Source organism: Ipomoea triloba, chromosome 9, assembly GCF_003576645.1.
Source record: "Ipomoea triloba cultivar NCNSP0323 chromosome 9, ASM357664v1".
NCBI classification, from domain to species: Eukaryota; Viridiplantae; Streptophyta; class Magnoliopsida; order Solanales; family Convolvulaceae; genus Ipomoea; species Ipomoea triloba.
The window spans coordinates 3242125-3264963 of record NC_044924.1 but is presented as its reverse complement, the minus strand read 5'-3'; the positions used below and the strand labels follow the sequence as shown (position 1 = coordinate 3264963).

Genomic DNA, 22839 nt, shown 5'->3' with positions numbered 1-22839 from the left:
CTGCAAACAATACGCCAATGTGATGCCTCCGCCGTCGACTACATTGCTCGTGCGCAAGTTATGGTGGAAGATCTAGCTCTTGCTGGCCGTGCGGTTTCTTTGGAGGATCAGAATATGTATATTTTCAGAGGTTTACGTCTAGAATATCACTCTGTCGTAGCTTCTTTGAATGTTCGAGGTCAGCCGGTGCGTCTTCCCGAACTCGCCGATCTCCTTGGCTCGCATGAGTTCGCTACCGGTGATAGCTATGGCAGTGTTCCAGCCCCTGCAGCTGCGGGTTTTGTTGGCCAGCGTGGTAGTGGAGGTCGGTCGCGGTCTTGGCGTGGCGGATCGAATCGCCGCGGTGGGAATCAGTCATGTGGTGGTGCTGTTTTCGCCGACCAGCAGCAGAAGCAGGGCGGTGGTGTGCAGCGTGGACGTGTCTCGCATGGCGGTGGCAGGTCACGTGGGCGACGTGGTGGTAATTGGCAGCCTCAATGCCAATTATGTGGCAATTATGGCCATCTTGCACCAGCCTGTTTTTCTTTAATTGGCCGTGGACTCCAAGCTCATTTAACATATGCTGAGGATGCGCCGAATCTTGTGTCTGACTCGCATCTTTGGATTCCAGACACTGGGGCGACAAATCACGCGACCCCTGATATTGCTGCGCTCTCTACATCTGAAGAGTACACTGGTGGTGATGCTCTTCGAGTTGGTGATGGTACAGGTTTGCTTATTAGTCATACTGGTCATGCTTCTTTTTCTACCCCGTCTAAAGTATTTAGGATGTCTGATATTTTACATGTTCCTGGTTTGTCTTCCTCTCTTTTATCTGTGCAACGCTTTGCAAAAGATAATAAAGTCTTTTTTGAGTTTCATCCATCCTTTTTTGTTGTGAAGGATATAGCAACCAAGGCAATTCTTCTTCGCGGCAATAGTTGCGGTGGTCTCTACACGTTGCCCATTCCGAAAAACAGTCCCCGTGCGTTTATCTCGTCCCGTGCTTCCTCTTCCGTATGGCATGATCGTTTGGGACATCCTCATCAACGAGTCTTAGATCGTATTCTTCCTTTTTGTTCTGTTAGTGGTTCTAGTCGCAATAATCGTTGTACTTCTTCTTTGTGTTCTGCGTGTCAATTGGGCAAGTCTGCTCGTTTCCCTTTGCCACGTGTAGACTCTGTTAGTTCGAATATTCTTGATTTGATTTATACTAATATTTGGGGACCAGCTCCTGTTTTGTCTTCTTCTGGTTATCGTTATTTTGTTCTTTTTGTTGATGACCATTCTCGTTACACGTGGTATTATCCTATGAAATTGAAGTCTGACTTGTATGCCATTTTTGACAAGTTTCGTGCCTTAGTTGAACGGTCATTTAATCGCAAAATTAAGGCTATTCAGTCGGACTTAGGAGCTGAATACAAAAAGCTACATACTGTTCTTCTTCAGTTAGGGATTAATCATAGACAATCCTGTGCCAACACTCATGAACAGAATGGTCGTGTTGAGAGGAAGCACAGGCATATTATCGAAACTGGTCTTACTCTTATGGCTCGTGCGTATGTTCTATCTCGTTTTTGGGACTTTGCTTTTGAAACTGTTGTTTACTTGATTAATAGAATGCCATCTAGTGTTTTGCAGAATTCCAGTCCTCATTTATTGTTACATAAATCTTCTCCCTCATACTCTTTTCTTCGTGTGTTTGGTTGTTGATGTAGTGAGAGCGGGGTGTGAAAATGGGTGTAAAGTCGAACCACGAGGATTGGATTTTATGGCACGTAAGGATTAATCACCTAGACTCTAGTCACCAAGGTCTTGAAACCCATAAGGATCCAAGCAACCATTTTAAGGATTAAAGTATAACAACTAAGAAGTAATTTTGGAATTATGGATATAAGGGAAAACAAGCCTAAACTAGGATTAAAATCTATTGGGAAGAATGGGTTAGATTAGGTGTATTACTCTATTGATGCATTAACACTTGAGTTGGGGGATGAACAATAACCCTAGGTTCTTGATGCTAGCACAAAAGAATCCAAGTTTCCACAAGGATTAGAACAAAGGTTGCCCCATTCCCATGGTGTATCAACCTAAGTTCTTGAAGAACAAAAGCTATTTAAGCCCCAAATCTACCCCTATTTCCATAGAAGAGAAAATGGGTTTGAGATTGTATTGGCTTAAGTCTTCCATCCAACTTCCATTGAAATGAAAGACTTTCCAAAGACAAGCAATAATCATTGCGCAACTAATCATTGAAAGATAAAATCAAAATCCAACTCAAACTCAAGAACCCTAAATGGGTGTTCATCCCCTTTATGCAATAATCATCTAACTAGCATCAATAAGAGCAATAAACACCAAATCTAACCCATATGAAAGACTACTCACTCATATTTAAGGTAAACATAGCAAGATTCAACAAGGAAAGCATAAATATGCAATAAATGTAAAAACACTTGAAGAAGAGGAAGTAAGAGTTTTACTATTAATGATGGAGAGATGTTGTTGGAATCCCTTCCAAAACCACCAAAAGATGCTTGCAAAGTGTTCTACAATGTCAATCTAAGCTATTCTAAGCTAAAAATGGCTAATGAAAATATTAGAGAGAGAGTCTCAACTAGCTAGGGTTCGGAGTCCCCAAAAAATGCAGCAAAAACGCGCTTAAACAGAACAGCACAGACCAAAACGGGCAGGGACACGGCCATGTCAGTACCCATTTTGGTGATCAGTTTTAGGGCAGCCCAAAACGGGTAGGGACACGGCCGTGTCACTACCCATTTCATTTTTTTANTACATACTGTTCTTCTTCAGTTAGGGATTAATCATAGACAATCCTGTGCCTACACTCATGAACAGAATGGTCGTGTTGAGAGGAAGCACAGGCATATTGTCGAAACTGGTCTTACTCTTATGGCTCGTGCGTCTGTTCCATCTCGTTTTTGGGACTTTGCTTTTGAAACTGCTGTTTACTTGATTAATAGAATGCCATATAGTGTTTTGCAGAATTCCAGTACTCATTTATTGTTACATAAATCTTCTCCCTCATACTCTTTTCTTCGTGTGTTTGGTTGTCTTTGTTATCCTCACTTGCGTCCTTATAATCGTCACAAAATGTCGTATCGGTCATCTCCTTGTGTCTTCTTAGGTTATCCTGAGTCTTTTAGGGGGTACAGATGCATGGACTTAACGACTAATAAGATTTATATCTGCAGACATGTACACTTTGACGAGAATGTGTTTCCCTTTGTTAGTAGGGTTGCTGTGCCATCTCCTCCCTCTGTGCAGAAGCCGTGGGTTGAATCGATTTTACAGGTATTGCCATCTTCTCTTACTGATTCTGCTCAGGCTGATTCTCCTGTCACCACCACAGCTGCTCCTACTCGTCAAAGAGGACGACCCCGTGGCAAGTCCACACGTCCGACTGTTCGCTCCCATGCAATGGCTACGAGGAGTCGGTCTGTGGCTCCACTTTTGGCTCTCTCTTCTCAGGCCTGTCCTACCGAGCCCACTTGCTACACTCAGGCAGTTAAATTTTCTGAATGGCGAGAGGCAATGGATCTGGAGTTCAATGCACTTTTGCACAATCAGACTTGGGTTCTAGTTCCTCCTCGCCCAGGTATGAATGTGATTGGGTGTACGTGGGTTTTTCGTACTAAACGTAAAGCTGATGGTTCAATAGAGAGGCATAAGGCGAGACTTGTGGCGAAAGGGTTTAATCAAGTTCCTGGTCAGGACTTTTTTGACACCTTTAGTCCGGTTGTGAAACCCACTACAGTCAGATTGCTTTTGAGTTTGGCTATTTCCTCAGGTTGGGTGGTTAGGCAGCTTGACGTACACAATGCATTTTTGAATGGTGATTTAGCTGAGACTGTTTATATGCGTCAACCACCCGGGTATGCTGATGCTCAATTGCCTGATCACGTTTGTCTGTTGAGGCGTTCCTTATATGGCTTAAAGCAAGCTCCACGAGCTTGGTTTAATCGGCTGCATACTTTTTTACACTCTGTTGGGTTTATAGCTTCAAAGACTGATGTGTCGTTATTCTATTACTCTCGTGGTTCTGCATGTGTGTATCTTTTAGTATATGTTGATGACATTTTGGTAATGGGGACTGATGAGCTACTAGTGTCTGATTTACTCTCTAAACTGTCTAATGCTTTCAAAATTAGAGATCTTGGTGAACCTGGTTTCTTTCTTGGAATTGAGCTAGTCAAAACTAACAATGGTGTTATTCTTTCTCAGTAGCGGTACATGTCAGACATCTTGAAACGGGCTGGAATGACTGATTGTAAACCTCTCGCCACTCCTATTTCTACATCGAAAACTCCATTGCTTAATTCAGATTTATATGAAGATCCAACGAAATACAGGAGTTTGGCTGGTGCTCTCCAGTATCTCACAATTACACGGCCAGACTTATCCTTTGCGGTCAATCAATTGTGTCAACATATGCATGCTCCAACATTGTCTCACTGGGAGCAGCTAAAACGAGTGCTCAGGTATGTCAAAGGCACCCTCTCATTCGGCTTGCGTGTAACTCAGTCAAATTCTAGAGAGCTTCATGCTTTCTCTGATTCTTACTGGGCTGGTTGTCCTGAGGACCGTAAATCTACTAGTGGGTATGCAGTGTTTCTTGGCACCAATCTTATCTCTTGGGTGTGCAAGAAACAGAAGACAGAAGACAGTTGCAAGATCATCCACGGAAGCTGAGTATAAAGCCTTGGCTGATGTTTGTGCTGAGGTCATATGGATCATGTCCTTGCTGCGTGAGATCAAAATTGATGGCATCCTTACTCCCAAATTATGGTGTGACAATCTTGGTGCTACTTATATGTGTGCGAATCCAATTTTTCATGCAAGAACTAAGCACGTGGAGATTGACTACCACTTTGTTAGAGATAGGGTTGCCAATGGAGATATTCAGGTTAACTTTATTTCCACAAAAGATCAATTAGCTGATATCTTTACAAAAGCTTTGCCTAGTCCTAGATTTTCTTTTCTTAGGGACAAGCTTCAGGTTAGTAGTTTACCCTGCGCTTGAAGGGGAGTATTAGGACTCTCTGAGTTTGAGTCACGTTAGGACTAGCTATCCTACTCTACCTGAGACTCCCCTTGTATATATATCTCCTATTCTTCATCATTGTAATTGTTCAATTGAATCAATACAATATTCAGTTCTCATCTGTAGGATGCACCAGCAGCAAATGGCCCACATTTCTGAAAAAACCACATTCCGTGCAGATGGTTCCCAAATTTCTCTCTCTTGCACTATCTCTCCTACATGTCATAAATTACTGTACCAAAAACACCATTGATAAGGATGCACGCGTATGGAGAACACGTCGTATAAAATACACCAGACACATATGTGTCTGATGTTGATGTTTTTGAAAAAAAAAAAATCTTATTTAGGAAATGCGTTTCAGATCCCCAAACGTAGATTTCCTATTCTTTTCAAGAATTTTAAAAAATTCATATTTTCATCTCCTAGTTAATAGAAAGTGTCATTTCAGTCAATTTCCCTATATAAGGGGTGGGATAGAAAGTGTCATTTCAGTCAATTTCCCTATATAAGGGGTGGGGAGGAGGACAACCGCCTCATTGACCCTTTGGATCCACCCCAAGTTATATGTCATTTAATAATCGAATGCATGTATCTAGTTCAGTGGGCATAAAATTAGCAATATAAAATTAGCCATAAGGTTTTAAAACTAATAATTCAGTGGGCAATTAAAACAGTGAATGTATATCGTGCTCTGCCTTTCCCGCAATTAACCCCATCTTTTCATCAATGATTATAGTACTTTTGTCAAATTTTGTGTAAATTTTTAAAAAATATTTATTTTGTATATATAATACTACAAGAAGTACGTACAATAAATACTTATAAAATGAATATTGTATTAGCTAGTAGTGAGCAAAACTGATTACTCAGTACTGCGATGAGTTGGAATGTTGGATACGATACAATTGAAAACTGCTTCTAGGAGCGGAGCGGAGAAGTCGACGAACACTACAAGTATTGTATTTATTTTTTATTTTTTACTTTCTTCCTCATATTTTATGTATCTAATTCAATTAATTCGAGGCTTTATTAAATTATTTTTAAATTAATCTTTTACCATATTAAGTTTAGCATTAATATGTAAGATTTATATATTTAGAAACTATATTAAAAGTATTATAATACACAAAAAATCAAATTTAGAAATAATTAAAAAATACTAAAAAAAAAATAAACAAAGAAAAAAATTGATTTGACTAATAAATAATAAACATGACATGTAAAATTAGACAAATTGAATATTTAAATTCTAAACATATATCTCTCATTGGCTTGCGGGCCTTAGGCCTACATGCCTCCAAGCCTCCAAATATTTATACACTAATTATTAACTTAAATTAGTTGATTAGTTGAATTGTATCGAGGGCACAAAGTTGTAATTGTTGATGCGGAAATATGTGATTGATGGTTATGGTATATTAACTTATTTAATTATATTTAGGATAAGTTTAGGGTACTATATTTAGAAAGTACGGAGTACTTTTCTTGTTGAGTAATACTACAAATATAAAAAATGGGAACAAATTAAAGTGAAAGCTCGATTTGGTTGACTTGTGTATATTAATTTAGTAATTATCATATTATAATTTTTTAATTTCACAACTAATTAATCAAAACTTGTCGTATTAGTAGAATTTATTACAGCGAAAAGTTCCGATAACATTTTTTCTTAATTGTTCAAGCAAAGCACGTTTTCTATTTTACACACATTTTTACCAAAACTAAACACAAATTAAAATAACCACATTAATTAATGCTAAAAAAAAATTCTTCAACCCTACTTAAACTGTATGCTCAAGCTAATAAAGCTTATAACATCAATTATGACAGATTATTTTAAATGGATGTGCTAACAAGTGGCGGAATTATTGTGCCCACGAACAATAATGGTTTAAGTCAATAATAGGTTTGGAATGTCTGTCCAAGCCGAAGACAGCGTGATCTTTTTTTTTTTTTTCAAAAAAAAAGATCCTTGAGGATAACAAACAAGTGTGTACTATTTTTCCAAAAACAAAAAAAAACAAGTGTGTACTATTTTAAGATATCCTTGAGGACTGTTTATGACTCCATAATTCAAGATCCACTTAATAAAGAAAAAAAAAACCTTGAAAACTGAATTATGGATAACATAAGCTAGTTTATCTTTTTGTGGTTATTTACCGGTTAAGGTTACAAGATGAGGTTTATCCAGTACACATTATCGAGTAGTCATCCTAAAAAAGGCACATACATGAGACAACCCCAAAACAACTTAGTTGGATTGTTAGTTTTATAACTATAAAGTTTTAAGTTCAACTCTAACTATGGGCAACTAGGCTGGTTTATGTCTTTATGATACTTTGTCAGCTAAGATGACATTGTCACCCAAAAAAAAGATATATACATTGAGTAACTCTTAGCCAAGTTGATTGAGTAACCACAAAGTTCCAATGGAGCTTGTTCGAGCTTAATTATAATAATATGAGATTTTGTGATGAGTAGTGTGGTCATTTGTTGGTTAGGATCACAATTCACAAGGCGGGATTTAAACACTCTCGGGTAGTAATCGTGCATTTTCACGTCATCCAAAAAAAGACACATATCTGGACAATCCCGACCAGTTTAATTAGTTGGATTGTTGGTTTGATAACTATGAATAACCAATGTTAGTTTACTTTTTTGTAGTCCTTTATCCACTCTCATCACGCAGAAAAAGACATGGTTATATTTGGTAAAATAGCTTATGAGTCAAAAACGCTAAAATTTAGACCATCTTTTTTCGATTAACTTTTTGAGAAAAGTCATTTTACATGTAATCAGCTATAAACTAACGGTTAATTAATAAATTAAACATCTTTCTATAATCAGTTAATGCTATCAACTAGTCAAACTCACCAACCTAATTAGCTAATTATAACTGATATTTACCAAACATCACACTAACCACAAGAGTTCAAGTGAGCCAATTTGATCTTAATTATTTTATGACTTTCTGTGAGTAGTGTGGTCATGCTTGTCTGCCATTATCCTATTTAAGAATCGCAGTGGATCATAGCAACTTCAAAGACAATACTGACTGAGCTAACTAAGCTCACTAGCCATGGCGACAACCTCACACCTACCACTCTTATTCACTCCCAAAAGAAAACCATCTTCTTCTTGCAGAGCTCTCTATGTCCTTCTGTACTTAGCTGCTATTGTGGGCTCAGTTGCATTGGTTTCAATCTGGGCTTTAAGAACGCCCTCATCTTCTCCGTCTGTCTTAAAAGCCCGTGTGTGTGATCGGGCTCACGATCCACCGTCGTGCATGGCGATTGTGTCCGAGGTATCATCCACAGAAACCGACGGCGTAGATTTACTGCAGATGGTTTTGCACTCCTCGTTGTTGCGAATCCAAGACGCCGTCAAGTTGTCGGCTAATGTCAACCGTCGGATCAATGATCGGGCCGTATCGGACTGTATGGAGTTGCTGGACTTGTCTCTGGACAAGGTGGTGGATTCAATGGTGGCTCTTACAAATCTTTCGGCCCGAGCCCGAACGGACGCCCATTCTTGGCTCAGTACCGTATTGACGAACCACGACACGTGCTTAGACGGGCTTTCCGAGCCCGCCCGGCCCGTAATGGAGCCCGTGATCAAAGACTTGATCACCCGGGCAAGGTCGTCGCTGGCGGTTTTGGTGGCGGTGGCGCCGGCTACTGAGGACGATCTCCGGGCACTCAACGGCGAGTTCCCGTCGTGGGTTAGCGCTAGCGATAGGCGGCTTCTGGAAGCTTCGGCGAACGCCGTGGCGGCGAATGTGGTGGTGGCTAAGGATGGGAGCGGGAAGTATAAGACCGTGGCGGAAGCGGTGGCGGCGGCGCCGGATAATGGGAAAACACGGTATGTTATCTATGTAAAGAAAGGGACGTACAAAGAAAATGTAGAGATAGGTAAGAAGAAGACAAATGTGATGCTGATCGGTGATGGAATGAGCGCTACCATCATCACCGGCAGCTTGAACGTTGTGGATGGAACAACCACCTTCAACTCTGCTACAGTTGGTAAGACAATTTCCTACCTTTCATCATTTCTAATTTCTCAAACTTCTTTGATATTATATGCATATCTTTTTATTTAGTTGAATCATTATGGAAATCTACAGTCAATATTTAATTATGAGTGTGCATTGAGTATACTCTAACCAGTGATTCTACCTACTAAAGAACCACAATAAACAAGATTGTTCATAGTTGGCATGCTCAAATCCAAAAAGCTAAAAGGTTAGAGAGTTGAATTTATAACCTTGTTGATTTGTACAACTAAAACATCTTTTTGATTAGATACTTGGCTTAGCTTAGCAGTTGGTTATAAGTTTGATTCAAAGTGGGAGTCGGTGTTAGACCTAACACCGGTTTATCTCTTTGTGGTCTTTCCTAATTAGGGTTACAAGGCGACCTTTTCAATTAGGGACTAGGTACTTATGTGTAAATAAATAATAATAATTTTGGCAAATTATTATGTAGGTCACCTTGTCAAAATACATAATTTACATACCGAATATTTACTATTTATATATTGAATGTTTATAATTCAAATTGTGAACACTCAGCATATAAATAAACACAAGTTCACTTTGCAAAGTGGATTCGAGTCCACTGTATAACTAATGAATAACTTTGACAAATTATACTGTGCACCACGGTGCAGGTATAACGATTAGGTTGGGCTTATAACGCGAAAAAGGTACTAATTTATAGTATAGTTTCACCTATAATTACAGAATGTGGGCCTGTGGGGTTCAATTTACCTTCTCCAAATTGGAGTGCAAATTGTTTATACCATCACATACATTTCTTTTTTACACAGTTACACCTAACCATTTAAAAATTTGCATATATATATATACACATGCATTTGGTTGGTTACGTTTATAAGGTTCATAAGAATTATTATTGGGTTGGGCCAAGAATTTAGATTCGGACTAACAAATTTCTAATTGGGCTGATGATCTGCAAATCCAGCCGCCGTTGGGGATGGGTTCATAGCCCAAGATCTCTGCATCCAAAACACAGCCGGGCCGGAGAAGCACCAAGCGGTGGCGCTGCGGCTCGGAGCCGACCAATCCGTCATCAACCGCTGCAAAATCGACGCCTACCAAGACACTCTCTACGCCCACAGCCAGCGGCAATTCTACCGGGACTGCTACATCACCGGCACCGTCGACTTCATCTTCGGCAACGCCGCGGCCGTGATCCAAAACTCGCAAGTCGTGGCCCGCAAGCCCATGGCCGCGCAAAAGAACATGGTGACGGCCCAAGGCCGGACCGACCCGAACCAAAACACGGGGACGTCGATCCAAAACTGTGATGTATCGCCCAGCTCGGACCTGGGCCCGGTTAAGGGGACCATAAAAACGTATTTGGGCCGACCGTGGAAAGAGTACTCGAGAACGGTGTTCATGGAGTCCAACATTGGGGACCACATCGATCTAGCTGGCTGGTCACCATGGGATGGTGACTTTGCACTGAAAACTTTGTATTATGGGGAGTATATGAACAGGGGACCAGGTGCCGGTACTAGCAAGAGAGTGGATTGGCCGGGATATCACGTCATCACCGACAAAGCGGAGGCGATGAAGTTCACCGTGGCGCAGCTCATCCAAGGCGGTTCCTGGTTGAAGAATACCGGAGTGGACTACACCGAGGGGCTGTAAAAATAAAATAAAATAAAAATAAGACCTGTATTCGATCAAAATACTAAAAATAAAGTATGAGAGTCTTAAATTTTATTATCTTTCACTCTCATTTTGTTGTTAGAAACAGGTCTTAAGCAAGAAGTCTCACCCACTAAATTATGCAGTAAAATACAAATAATTACAAGTTAATGTCTAGAATTTTACACCGCAGTAAAACTGCATCAAAAGTTAAAACAAATAGTACGAGTGAACCAAACTTTCAATTTAATTTATAAAAATACAATTTAATGTGGCCTAACCAACATGTCAATGAGTTGATATAGAAACTATAAACAAATTAAGGAATAAATGGTATTAAAATTGAAAAATTAATTAAGTAAGAGTGAGAGTCAACCAATGAAATGGAAATGAAATAGAGAGTTGATGAACCAAAAAAGAAATGGTACAATGAAAATTAGTGGAGCATCTCCGTTGACAATTAATGAAAACCTAACGTGTTTTAAAAGTCAAATAGAATGATGAAAATTAGAAAGCAAAATCTTAGGAAGTGCCCTACCTACCATGCCAATCGGCAATCACCCCGCCAGCTGCAGCATTTATAAGATTCATCTCAAATTATATTATAAACCTTCTCCTTCATTGGTTAATATATTGGATTATTGGGTAGTGGAATAATCTGCTCTTCAACTTTTAATAATTCTAGCTGGCATACATATATTGATATATACTTCTATTCTAAATAATTAAATTATCAAAATAGTATGACTTCACTATTTTAATTTTGTTTCATAAAATCATTAATTGTCAATTTTGTATCAATTTTAACCTTTTGTCCAACTAAAATAATAGATATAAAGTTATTAGTAGTGAACGACTGCGATCTTATATGGGATCTGGTAGAAGAATGTAATCTGTGTCTTTGAAGGGAATGGGAGTTGGAAATTAAGCATACTCTTAGGGAGCAAAATAGGTCTATCAACAAGTTGACCGGGAAAGCGCTTTTCTATGAGAAAAGTCTGCGATGTTTTGATGATCCCCTTGTTTTAATTATGAGACTCCTTAGAATAGTTGAGTAGATGAGCTCGAAGTGGTGTGATTTGGTGTCATTCTTAAAAGCGTATTATGTACTTTTTAGAGTTACCACACCCTTCATATATTTTATTCTTTAATACTTTTATTTCAGTATTTTTTTTTTTCTGTGCTTTAGCATTTTCTTCTTTACCAACTCTATATACATTATTTTGGAGGTATAAATACTTGCTAAAAAATATCTATTTATCCAATAAACTTTAGACATCAATTATCATAATATGGTTGGAGGATGTAAATTCAACATAATAATACTATAATAAAAGAACTTTGAGTTATGCCCAATAAATGACATTAAATTGCTACCATCGACAAAATAAAAGTACAATTAACCTAACTTATATAAAATATAAAAAATTTCTTCTCACTCATAATAATTTTTTAATGCTACTGACTCTATTACATTATAGTATCTTGAAGCACAAAGAGTCAACAACACCTCCAATAAGACAAGCACAAGGTGCTTGGCAATAACTTAATCTTTTAATTCAAAGAAAATCCATACAACTTACAACTGCTTTAATTTATACCTTTTTCCCTTAACTTTTTTTTTTTCTCCCAAAAGGTTGAATCTCTAACCCCATGGGCCATCGACCCGACAAAACATCTGAAAGATGTAAATAATGGACTTATGTTAACTCAACTAACACATATGATAGACCTTTGCTCACTGCGCATAAGAACCCCCACTATGAGAGGTTGCTCCTGGTCTCTTCTCACAAACTTCACTCATGTGACCAGCTCATATGACCAGTTGAGTTGCCCATGCGGGCTCTCTTAACTTTTCTTTTATTTTCAAAATGTTGAATTCTCAACACCAAAGGCTCCTACACCTCAACTTAACAAAGCATGTATCTTGAACGATGTAAGTCATGAATCTTTGCTCCACGTTATCACGGATAAAATTCGATTTAATCTTTCTTCTCAAATTTCACCCCTACAACAAACTGATGAGGTGAACATGCAAGCCCCATTTAGCTTTTCCTCATCGATATAATCTATCACATACGGTACCTGCACTGGCTCCAATTTTTAGAGAATATTTAAAGATTTGCTAATAATAATAAAAAACAAAAGGCTGGCTAAACGTGATTCCAACACTTGTTTCGTAGTCTTCATTTATTTATTAATTTTCTTACTCAATTTGCCAATTTGGTGAGATGGACAAAGAATCACATGATCTGCATCATGTCTCGATATTCGTATCGTCATCAATATTTGTAAATTTCATATTACTTAGGGGATGATTTTACTATATGAAAATAAAATAATAATGTAAATATCACTTCAATTATTTTAAAGTTACAAGTATTATTTTTTCAATATCTTCCCAATTAAATTCGTTACATAAGATTTTTCTAATGCAACTACCTATTCTGTATGGTTTGTAGGCTAATATGTGCGTAGACATATGAGAGCAAATTACATATGTGATTTACTAAGCCCAGAGTCCTTTGTACAAGTATTTTGTTGAACAAGTCTCCAGGTATGAAAGGTCTCGTTAAATTGGTTAATACTAAGAATCTCGTCTTCAGAAAAAAAAAATCCCTCATCCTATGGAGTTAACAAGATCTTATAATATTACATTCGGGGGCACATGTCAAAAATCTTATTCGTGCAAGGTATGTAAGTAGCTCCCTAGTACATGGTGGCCAGATCAGTCGAGCCACATAATTGCATTGAGGTGACTAAAATTGATAGGACAGTCGGACGGTTCAATAGTCGTTTGTCAGTCAATGTGATTAGCCTCCCAACCTCAAAGATCAAGACGTACACTCGCTAGGCTATTTTTAGGGCGAGAACTGCAAGATACTGTCGTATTCCCCAGTAATATGATTTATTAAATCTACACTATCAAATATTAATGATGAATTTTTCCTAATAATGCAAAAATAATAATAATAATAATGAAAATATCAGTGACAAAAAAGTCCCATTTCATTTGCATTCAATTATTGATAAATAAATATATGATTTTTTTAGTGGCTTATGTATAATTCTTGACAGTTGGATGGCAATCGGACGTTAGTGTTGTTATCAGATATCAATATAATGTATCCGACTTTTGACTATATATAATTAATAATTAATACGAAGAAAAAAATTAAAAGAGGAGAAAGGTGATGACTTAGTTGAAGACTCATCATCATATAATATGTGAACGGCTCATAACATTATTACGTTGAGAAAATATGAAAAATAGAAGCTATGAGTGGCTACCTTGATTACAATGCAACATTTAACCAAAAAAAAAAAAAAACTTTCGGCATATGCGTTATGTGAAAATAAGTACTTAATATTGATGTCGAATATTAAAGTTATGATTTTATTAAAATAATTCAAAAAATTAGTAATAAATGAATAAATAATGTAGCAATAAATAATATAATTCATGTTATATTGAAATGAAGTTTATTCTAAAAAAATCTCAATTGATTATTGATAATCACCAATTTTTATTATTAACTTTCAATTTGGCTATACATGGTCCTTTGACTATTGATTTTGTTTCAAATTTGATCCTCTAGTAAAATTTTCATCTAATAAGTGTTAAATTTAAGGGTAAAAATGTAAAAATTAACTTGTTATTGAGATAGCAAGTTTGGGTAAAGTAGGTTCATTATTAGTAAGGACGTGATGAACATTTTGATGCATAAATCAATTTGGATTAGGCTAATAATAAGTCTATCCACCAAACTGCGGAGTTTATTTTTTGAGTTTGATTTTATTTTTCACTTTTGAATTTTGAATCATACATAAAATACTTCCTCTACAATCAATACGGTCTCTACAAAAGCTCAATCTCATGACCTCCTATATGGAAGAATCACTACATGCATGCCACTTGACTACAAGATCATTAACTAGCATCTATTTTTAATGCTGCTAAATTATATGACCTACTAAATGAAGAATGTCAAATAATCAATGCATTTTTCTTGCTAGAAAACATGTTTTGACATTTTCTAAGTTTGGTAAAAATAATTAATTAAAATTTGAAGAAAGTCTAACATGATTTATAATCAAGTACCAAATCTATTCAATTTTTAAGTTGTAAATAAAAAATAGAAAAATTACTATATTCAAATATTCATGAAATCAAATGGTGAAACTAATTCTCTCTCTTCTCAAAAAATTGAATTCTCAACCCTAACAGCTTCCCACAATTCAATTCGACAGAACATTTAGGATGATTAGTTTAAAATATATTTAATAATAGCTAATTTTGTCGTCATTATATATTTAGTCAAACTTTTTTCACGAGCACTCATCATTGAATATTGAAACCCTCATCGACGTAAGCTCCAGTGCTCCAGGCCACCATTAATATTGTCGACATTAAGACACTGATTATAGTTAATATTTTTACGAGGTAAAAGCTTAGAAAGTTGTTTTGTTTCAGAGTCCAAACATAATTTATTTATCCCTTCAAAAAAAACATAATTTATTTATTATTATAAATAAAATTTTGAGAGGTTTATTATTGATCACAGATTACAATGGCCGGTCTGTCACAGTCAAATTACACATTGATTGATTGAATGTTTTCTCTCCTTTCTGGCTTTCTCTGTCCATATCCTCGTAAAATCAATAAACCAAAACCCGTCCTTTCTTTCGGGAGCTTGTCGTGCTTGCCCATCTCTACTTCCCTTCATCTTCTTCCATTACCCCTCTCCCCTCTATCTTCTCTCCAGCAAAGATCAAAACTTTATTCATTTTCCCCCCTTTCCTCGATCTCTTCCTTCTTTTGTTTTCTCTTCGATCATCAACGCTTTTCTCTTCAATTTCCCATTGTTTTCTCGTTTTTGGGCGAGCCCAGAACGATGGTTTTCCTGTTGTGATTGTTTGATTGTTGTGCATGCATTTTTAAAAAAATGTATGTTTCAAGAAAACCCGAAGGAAGGTTGCTGTGAGGGGAGGGGGAGAAGTGGTATAGAAAGATTCTGTTTTCTTTCATATCTTTCATCTCTGTAGCTCTTCTTTGAAAGGTACTGCGATTCTTCTTGAGAATTTGTAAAATGTGCGGTTTTTTTGGGTGTTTTGTCGATTGCGGTTCACATCTAAGAAGAAGGGTATTTGCAGGTTGGGCAATTTTCAGAATCTTCTATGAGAACAAAGATGAAGGGAACCTTCAAGGCTGGATTCAAATACATCTCCAGTATTTTCGGTAATGGTGAAGAATCTTGTCTGTCTAATCATAGGATTTGCCGAAATTATGAGGTGATTAAAGACCCAAAAAAATGTTTAATTTTTGTTTGCAGTTGTGAAGGAGCCTGAGATTGAGATTCAGATTGGGTACCCGACAGATGTTAAGCACGTGGCACACATTGGGTGGGATGGGCAAACTGGTGCTGCACCTAGTTGGGTATGAAGCATATACCCCATCAATCAATTATCAATACCTTAAAAAAGTTTCATAAATTTTAATAATGTTGTGCTTTCTTTAAGGTAAGAAAATATAAAAATCTGATCTTTTTGTTCTTGATTTTTGTGGGCATTGTAGATGAAGGAGTTCAAGCAAGGCCCAGATTTTGCAGCTACTTCCATTGGTAAATCAGGTTTGTTCTGCACTTTCTCCATGATCTTCCCAGTTTCAAATTTCTTCAATTTCTTAGAATTTCAGCTCTTTCATATATGCCAATTTATGACCCAAAATAGCCCCAAAATGGTGACACAGAAATTGCAAAAGCATTTGATGCCAATGGGCATTTGCTTTAGTATCATGTGCAATGTTCCTAACCAGACAAGGGAAAAAAAGGACTGCTCTCCCAAGTTGAGAGTTACTACTGAAAGAAAAGTGATAATTTTGTCCTGTACATTGTTGTATTGTTAGACATACAGTCATACCATAATTGGGAAAAAAAAAACAAACTTTATCTTCTGTTCTTACCTTGTTAAAGTTTAATAATCTTAGATTCTTTGCTTAAAGGAATGGGGTTTGGATCATCTGTCCCGTGAGGTTCTTAGCTTGGGAATCTGCCAAGAAAATGGACCCATAAAAGGGACAGTTTTCTGTCGTGAGGTGTCTTAAAATAGTGTTGGCCGGTTGGTCTGACAATGACATTATCATATCTGTGACTTTCTTCAGCTATTGCAATAACATCTGAGGTACAAAGAACAGTCATGGGAAAAATGTTAAAATCGAAAATTTTACCTTAAAATCTACCGCGACATGACAACCATCGCGTTGCTAAACCGTAATCCTGAGAATGTTCAAGCTTTTTTGTCATGCTTAAGCTTTTGTGATGTATACTTGGAAGCAAATTAAGCCTGTTTCCATCATGGCTATTCGCTTATTATTTGTTCGTTTGCATTATGCTTTTCTTGTTCGACAGATCTTGGAGAGTCGATGAGAAAGCAATCCGGATCTGAGTTGCATAGCAACACCCCAGCGGAGATTCCTAAGAAACAAAAACGAAAGAAGAACAAATCAAATCTGTCTGGCACCTCGAGCTCTTCCTCCTCGCTGGGATCATTTCAAACTGGAAAGTCCAAGGCCAAGTTATCCCAAGGGAACCCGGATTCTGCAGATGTAGAAGTGGCATTGTGTTAATTTTCAAAGTTGTTCTCAGCCAATGAAATATTCTAACATGTTTGATCATCAGAGTTGTTAACAGAAGAGAGTGCAAGAATGTGTAGAAAAAACACAACAAATTCTGTACATTTGAGTGGGGCCAGTGTTCTGTGATTAAGAAAATACAAGGAAAAGAAAAGGAAAGGAGAGGATTAGGAAAGCCTAGATGGGGAGATGAAAGACAGAACCAAGGGTATAAATCATAACATTCATCAACTGAGAGAAGAAGTTCAAGAGAAATGAAAATGTTTTTCTCTTTGTTTTTTCTTTGCTCTTCTTGAGACTGTGATGAAACTGGGCAATGTAAACAGTTGGTTTATATGGGTACTGATGATGATTCATTCTGCTATTGCATATTCACAGGCTATATCACCAAGTAAGTTTCCTCTAATATCAATATATAGTGGTGTTTCGGGAACCATGTTAACTGTTTATTTGATAATCATAAGATTATAACTTCAACTCTTAACAGGAGTAGCTTATTGGCCTTAGAAGCACTAGATAAAGTTTAAATAGTGCATACTCTCAGATAGTGACTATAAGTTTCGCTCTCACTCAAAAAAAAAAACATAAAGCGGCATTCTTTTTTCTTTGGTATTCATTTACACTTTGAGTGAGTGTTAACACCTAGGAAATAACCGAGAAACGGGACAATAAAGGATGAGATATGTGAAAGAGGAAATAATCAAGAAACAGAACAATAAAAATTCCTAAAAGGCATGTACATGTATACAAAAAGACATGTGATTTTGCTAAAAAAAAAAAAATTTTAGGTAATAACAGAAATATTAGGACTCTCTGAGTTTGAGTCACGTTAGGACTAGCTATCCTACTCTACCTGAGACTCCCCTAGTATATATATCTCCTATTCCTCATCATTGTAATTGTTCAATTGAATCAATACAATATTCAGTTCTCATCTGGTATCAGCTAGCCTAGGTTTATTTTCGAATGGATGACGGCTCTGTTAATTCTTCCGAACGGACCGTTTCTGATGCAGCTATTTCTTCTGCGGTTTCTTCAGCAGCCGCTTCTCTGTCTGCTGCGCATCACTATGTTAGCATTAAGCTAACGAACAAGAATTTCTTGTTTTGGAGGACGCAGGTTATTCCGTTTCTTCGTGGGCACGACCTCATGGGTTTCGTTGATGGCACGAACTCTTGCCCTAATCGTTTTCTTCCCGTTTCTGAAGGCTCCTCCGCTGCTGCTGCTCTACCCAACCCGCTGCATGCTCCATGGGTGCGCCAAGATCAGGCGGTCCTTAGCATGTTAATCTCTTCACTTTCGTCGGAAGTTATGTACCTCGCAATTGGTTGCACTACGTCGCGTGATCTCTGGTTGGCGCTTGAGCAGGCTCTCGCTTCTTCCAGTCAAGCTCGGATTATGCATATTCTTGGACAGCTGCAAACAATACGCCAAGGTGATGCCTCCGCCGTCGACTACATTGCTCGTGCGCAAGTTATGGTGGAAGATCTAGCTCTTGCTGGCCGTGCGGTTCCTTTGGAGGATCAAAATATGTATATTTTCAGAGGTTTACGTCCAGAATATCACTCTATCGTAGCCTCTTTGAATGTTCGAGGTCAGCCGGTGCGTCTTCCCGAACTCGCCGATCTCCTTGGCTCGCATGAGTTCGCTACCGGTGATAGCTATGGAAGTGTTCCAGCCCCTGCAGCTGCGGCTTTTGTTGGCCAGCGTGGTAGTGGAGGTCGGTCGCGGTCTTGGCGTGGCGGATCGAATCGCCGCGGTGGGAATCAGTCACGTGGCGGTGCTGTTATCGCCGACCAACAGCAGCAGGGCGGTGGTGTGCAGCGTGGACGTGTCTCGCATGGCGGTGGCAGGTCACGTGGGCGACGTGGTGGTAATTGGCAGCCTCAATGCCAATTATGTGGCAATTATGGTCATCTTGCACCAGCCTGTTTTTCTTTAATTGGCCGTGGACTCCAAGCTCATTTAACATATAGGATAGCTAGTCCTAACGTGACTCAAACTCAGAGAGTCCTAATACTCCCCTCAAGCGCAGGTAAACTACTAACCTGAAGCTTGTCCCTAAGAAAAGAAAATCTAGGACTAGGCAAAGCTTTTGTAAAGATATCAGCTAATTGATCTTTTGTGGAAATAAAGTTAACCTGAATATCTCCATTGGCAACCCTATCTCTAACAAAGTGGTAGTCAATCTCCACGTGCTTAGTTCTTGCATGAAAAATTGGATTCGCACACATATAAGTAGCACCAAGATTGTCACACCATAATTTGGGAGTAAGGATGCCATCAATTTTGATCTCACGCAGCAAGGACATGATCCATATGACCTCAGCACAAACATCAGCCAAGGCTTTATACTCAGCTTCCGTGGATGATCTTGCAACTGTCTTCTGTTTCTTGCACACCCAAGAGATAAGATTGGTGCCAAGAAACACTGCATACCCACTAGTAGATTTACGGTCCTCAGGACAACCAGCCCAGTCAGAATCAGAGAAAGCATGAAGCTCTCTAGAATTTGACTGAGTTACACGCAAGCCGAATGAGAGGTGCCTTTGACATACCTGAGCACTCGTTTTAGCTGCTCCAGTGAGACAATGTTGGAGCATGCATATGTTGACACAATTGATTGACCGCAAAGGATAAGTCTGGCCGTGTAATTGTGAGATACTGGAGAGCACCAGCCAAACTCCTGTATTTCGTTGGATCTTCATATGAATCTGAATTAAGCAATGGAGTTTTCGATGTAGAAATAGAGTGGCGAGAGGTTTACAATCAGTCATTCCAGCCCGTTTCAAGATGTCTGACATGTACCGCTGCTGAGAAAGAATAACACCATTGCTAGTTTTGACTAGCTCAATTCCAAGAAAGAAACCAGGTTCACCAAGATCTCTAATTTTGAAAGCATTAGACAGTTTAGAGAGTAAATCAGACACTAGTAGCTCATCAGTCCCCATTACCAAAATGTCATCAACATATACTAAAAGATACACACATGCAGAACCACGAGAGTAATAGAATAATGACACATCAGTCTTTGAAGCTATAAACCCAACAGAGAGTAAAAAAGTATGCAGCCGATTAAACCAAGCTCGTGGAGCTTGCTTTAAGCCATATAAGGAACGCCTCAACAGACAAACCGGGCAATGAGTAGGATAGCTAGTCCTAACGTGACTCAAACTCAGAGAGTCCTAATACTCCCCTCAAGCACAGGTAAACTACTAACCTGAAGCTTGTCCCTAAGAAAAGAAAATCTAGGACTAGGCAAAGCTTTTGTAAAGATATCAGCTAATTGATCTTTTGTGGAAATAAAGTTAACCTGAATATCTCCATTGGCAACCCTATCTCTAACAAAGTGGTAGTCAATCTCCACGTGCTTAGTTCTTGCATGAAAAATTGGATTCGCACACATATAAGTAGCACCAAGATTGTCACACCATAATTTGGGAGTAAGGATGCCATCAATTTTGATCTCACGCAGCAAGGACATGATCCATATGACCTCAGCACAAACATCAGCCAAGGCTTTATACTCAGCTTCCGTGGATGATCTTGCAACTGTCTTCTGTTTCTTGCACACCCAAGAGATAAGATTGGTGCCAAGAAACACTGCATACCCACTAGTAGATTTACGGTCCTCAGGACAACCAGCCCAGTCAGAATCAGAGAAAGCATGAAGCTCTCTAGAATTTGACTGAGTTACACGCAAGCCGAATGAGAGGTGCCTTTGACATACCTGAGCACTCGTTTTAGCTGCTCCAGTGAGACAATGTTGGAGCATGCATATGTTGACACAATTGATTGACCGCAAAGGATAAGTCTGGCCGTGTAATTGTGAGATACTGGAGAGCACCAGCCAAACTCCTGTATTTCGTTGGATCTTCATATGAATCTGAATTAAGCAATGGAGTTTTCGATGTAGAAATAGAGTGGCGAGAGGTTTACAATCAGTCATTCCAGCCCGTTTCAAGATGTCTGACATGTACCGCTGCTGAGAAAGAATAACACCATTGCTAGTTTTGACTAGCTCAATTCCAAGAAAGAAACCAGGTTCACCAAGATCTCTAATTTTGAAAGCATTAGACAGTTTAGAGAGTAAATCAGACACTAGTAGCTCATCAGTCCCCATTACCAAAATGTCATCAACATATACTAAAAGATACACACATGCAGAACCACGAGAGTAATAGAATAATGACACATCAGTCTTTGAAGCTATAAACCCAACAGAGAGTAAAAAAGTATGCAGCCGATTAAACCAAGCTCGTGGAGCTTGCTTTAAGCCATATAAGGAACGCCTCAACAGACAAACCGGGCAATGAGTAGGATAGCTAGTCCTAACGTGACTCAAACTCAGAGAGTCCTAATACTCCCCTCAAGCGACAGGTAAACTACTAACCTGAAGCTTGTCCCTAAGAAAAGAAAATCTAGGACTAGGCAAAGCTTTTGTAAAGATATCAGCTAATTGATCTTTTGTGGAAATAAAGTTAACCTGAATATCTCCATTGGCAACCCTATCTCTAACAAAGTGGTAGTCAATCTCCACGTGCTTAGTTCTTGCATGAAAAATTGGATTCGCACACATATAAGTAGCACCAAGATTGTCACACCATAATTTGGGAGTAAGGATGCCATCAATTTTGATCTCACGCAGCAAGGACATGATCCATATGACCTCAGCACAAACATCAGCCAAGGCTTTATACTCAGCTTCCGTGGATGATCTTGCAACTGTCTTCTGTTTCTTGCACACCCAAGAGATAAGATTGGTGCCAAGAAACACTGCATACCCACTAGTAGATTTACGGTCCTCAGGACAACCAGCCCAGTCAGAATCAGAGAAAGCATGAAGCTCTCTAGAATTTGACTGAGTTACACGCAAGCCGAATGAGAGGTGCCTTTGACATACCTGAGCACTCGTTTTAGCTGCTCCAGTGAGACAATGTTGGAGCATGCATATGTTGACACAATTGATTGACCGCAAAGGATAAGTCTGGCCGTGTAATTGTGAGATACTGGAGAGCACCAGCCAAACTCCTGTATTTCGTTGGATCTTCATATGAATCTGAATTAAGCAATGGAGTTTTCGATGTAGAAATAGAGTGGCGAGAGGTTTACAATCAGTCATTCCAGCCCGTTTCAAGATGTCTGACATGTACCGCTGCTGAGAAAGAATAACACCATTGCTAGTTTTGACTAGCTCAATTCCAAGAAAGAAACCAGGTTCACCAAGATCTCTAATTTTGAAAGCATTAGACAGTTTAGAGAGTAAATCAGACACTAGTAGCTCATCAGTCCCCATTACCAAAATGTCATCAACATATACTAAAAGATACACACATGCAGAACCACGAGAGTAATAGAATAATGACACATCAGTCTTTGAAGCTATAAACCCAACAGAGAGTAAAAAAGTATGCAGCCGATTAAACCAAGCTCGTGGAGCTTGCTTTAAGCCATATAAGGAACGCCTCAACAGACAAACCGGGCAATGAG

The 22839-nt window shown here is 38.5% G+C and overlaps 2 protein-coding genes across 2 annotated transcripts; both read left to right on the top strand.

Annotated features, from left to right (window-relative positions):
• The first annotated feature begins 8098 nt into the window (after window positions 1-8098).
• On the top strand, window positions 8099-10841 carry LOC116030950 (pectinesterase). The gene is made up of 2 exons (XM_031273335.1): window positions 8099-9066; window positions 10027-10841. The coding sequence occupies exons 1-2, from the start codon at window positions 8124-8126 to the stop codon at window positions 10716-10718; spliced, it is 1635 nt and encodes a 544-aa protein (XP_031129195.1). The 5' UTR covers window positions 8099-8123; the 3' UTR covers window positions 10719-10841.
• A 4480-nt stretch (window positions 10842-15321) lies between these two features.
• Window positions 15322-17720, top strand: LOC116028789 (CRIB domain-containing protein RIC10-like). The gene is made up of 5 exons (XM_031270607.1): window positions 15322-15778; window positions 15873-15957; window positions 16052-16155; window positions 16294-16348; window positions 17126-17720. The coding sequence occupies exons 2-5, from the start codon at window positions 15897-15899 to the stop codon at window positions 17341-17343; spliced, it is 438 nt and encodes a 145-aa protein (XP_031126467.1). The 5' UTR covers window positions 15322-15778; window positions 15873-15896; the 3' UTR covers window positions 17344-17720.
• Window positions 17721-22839: the final 5119 nt, after the last annotated feature.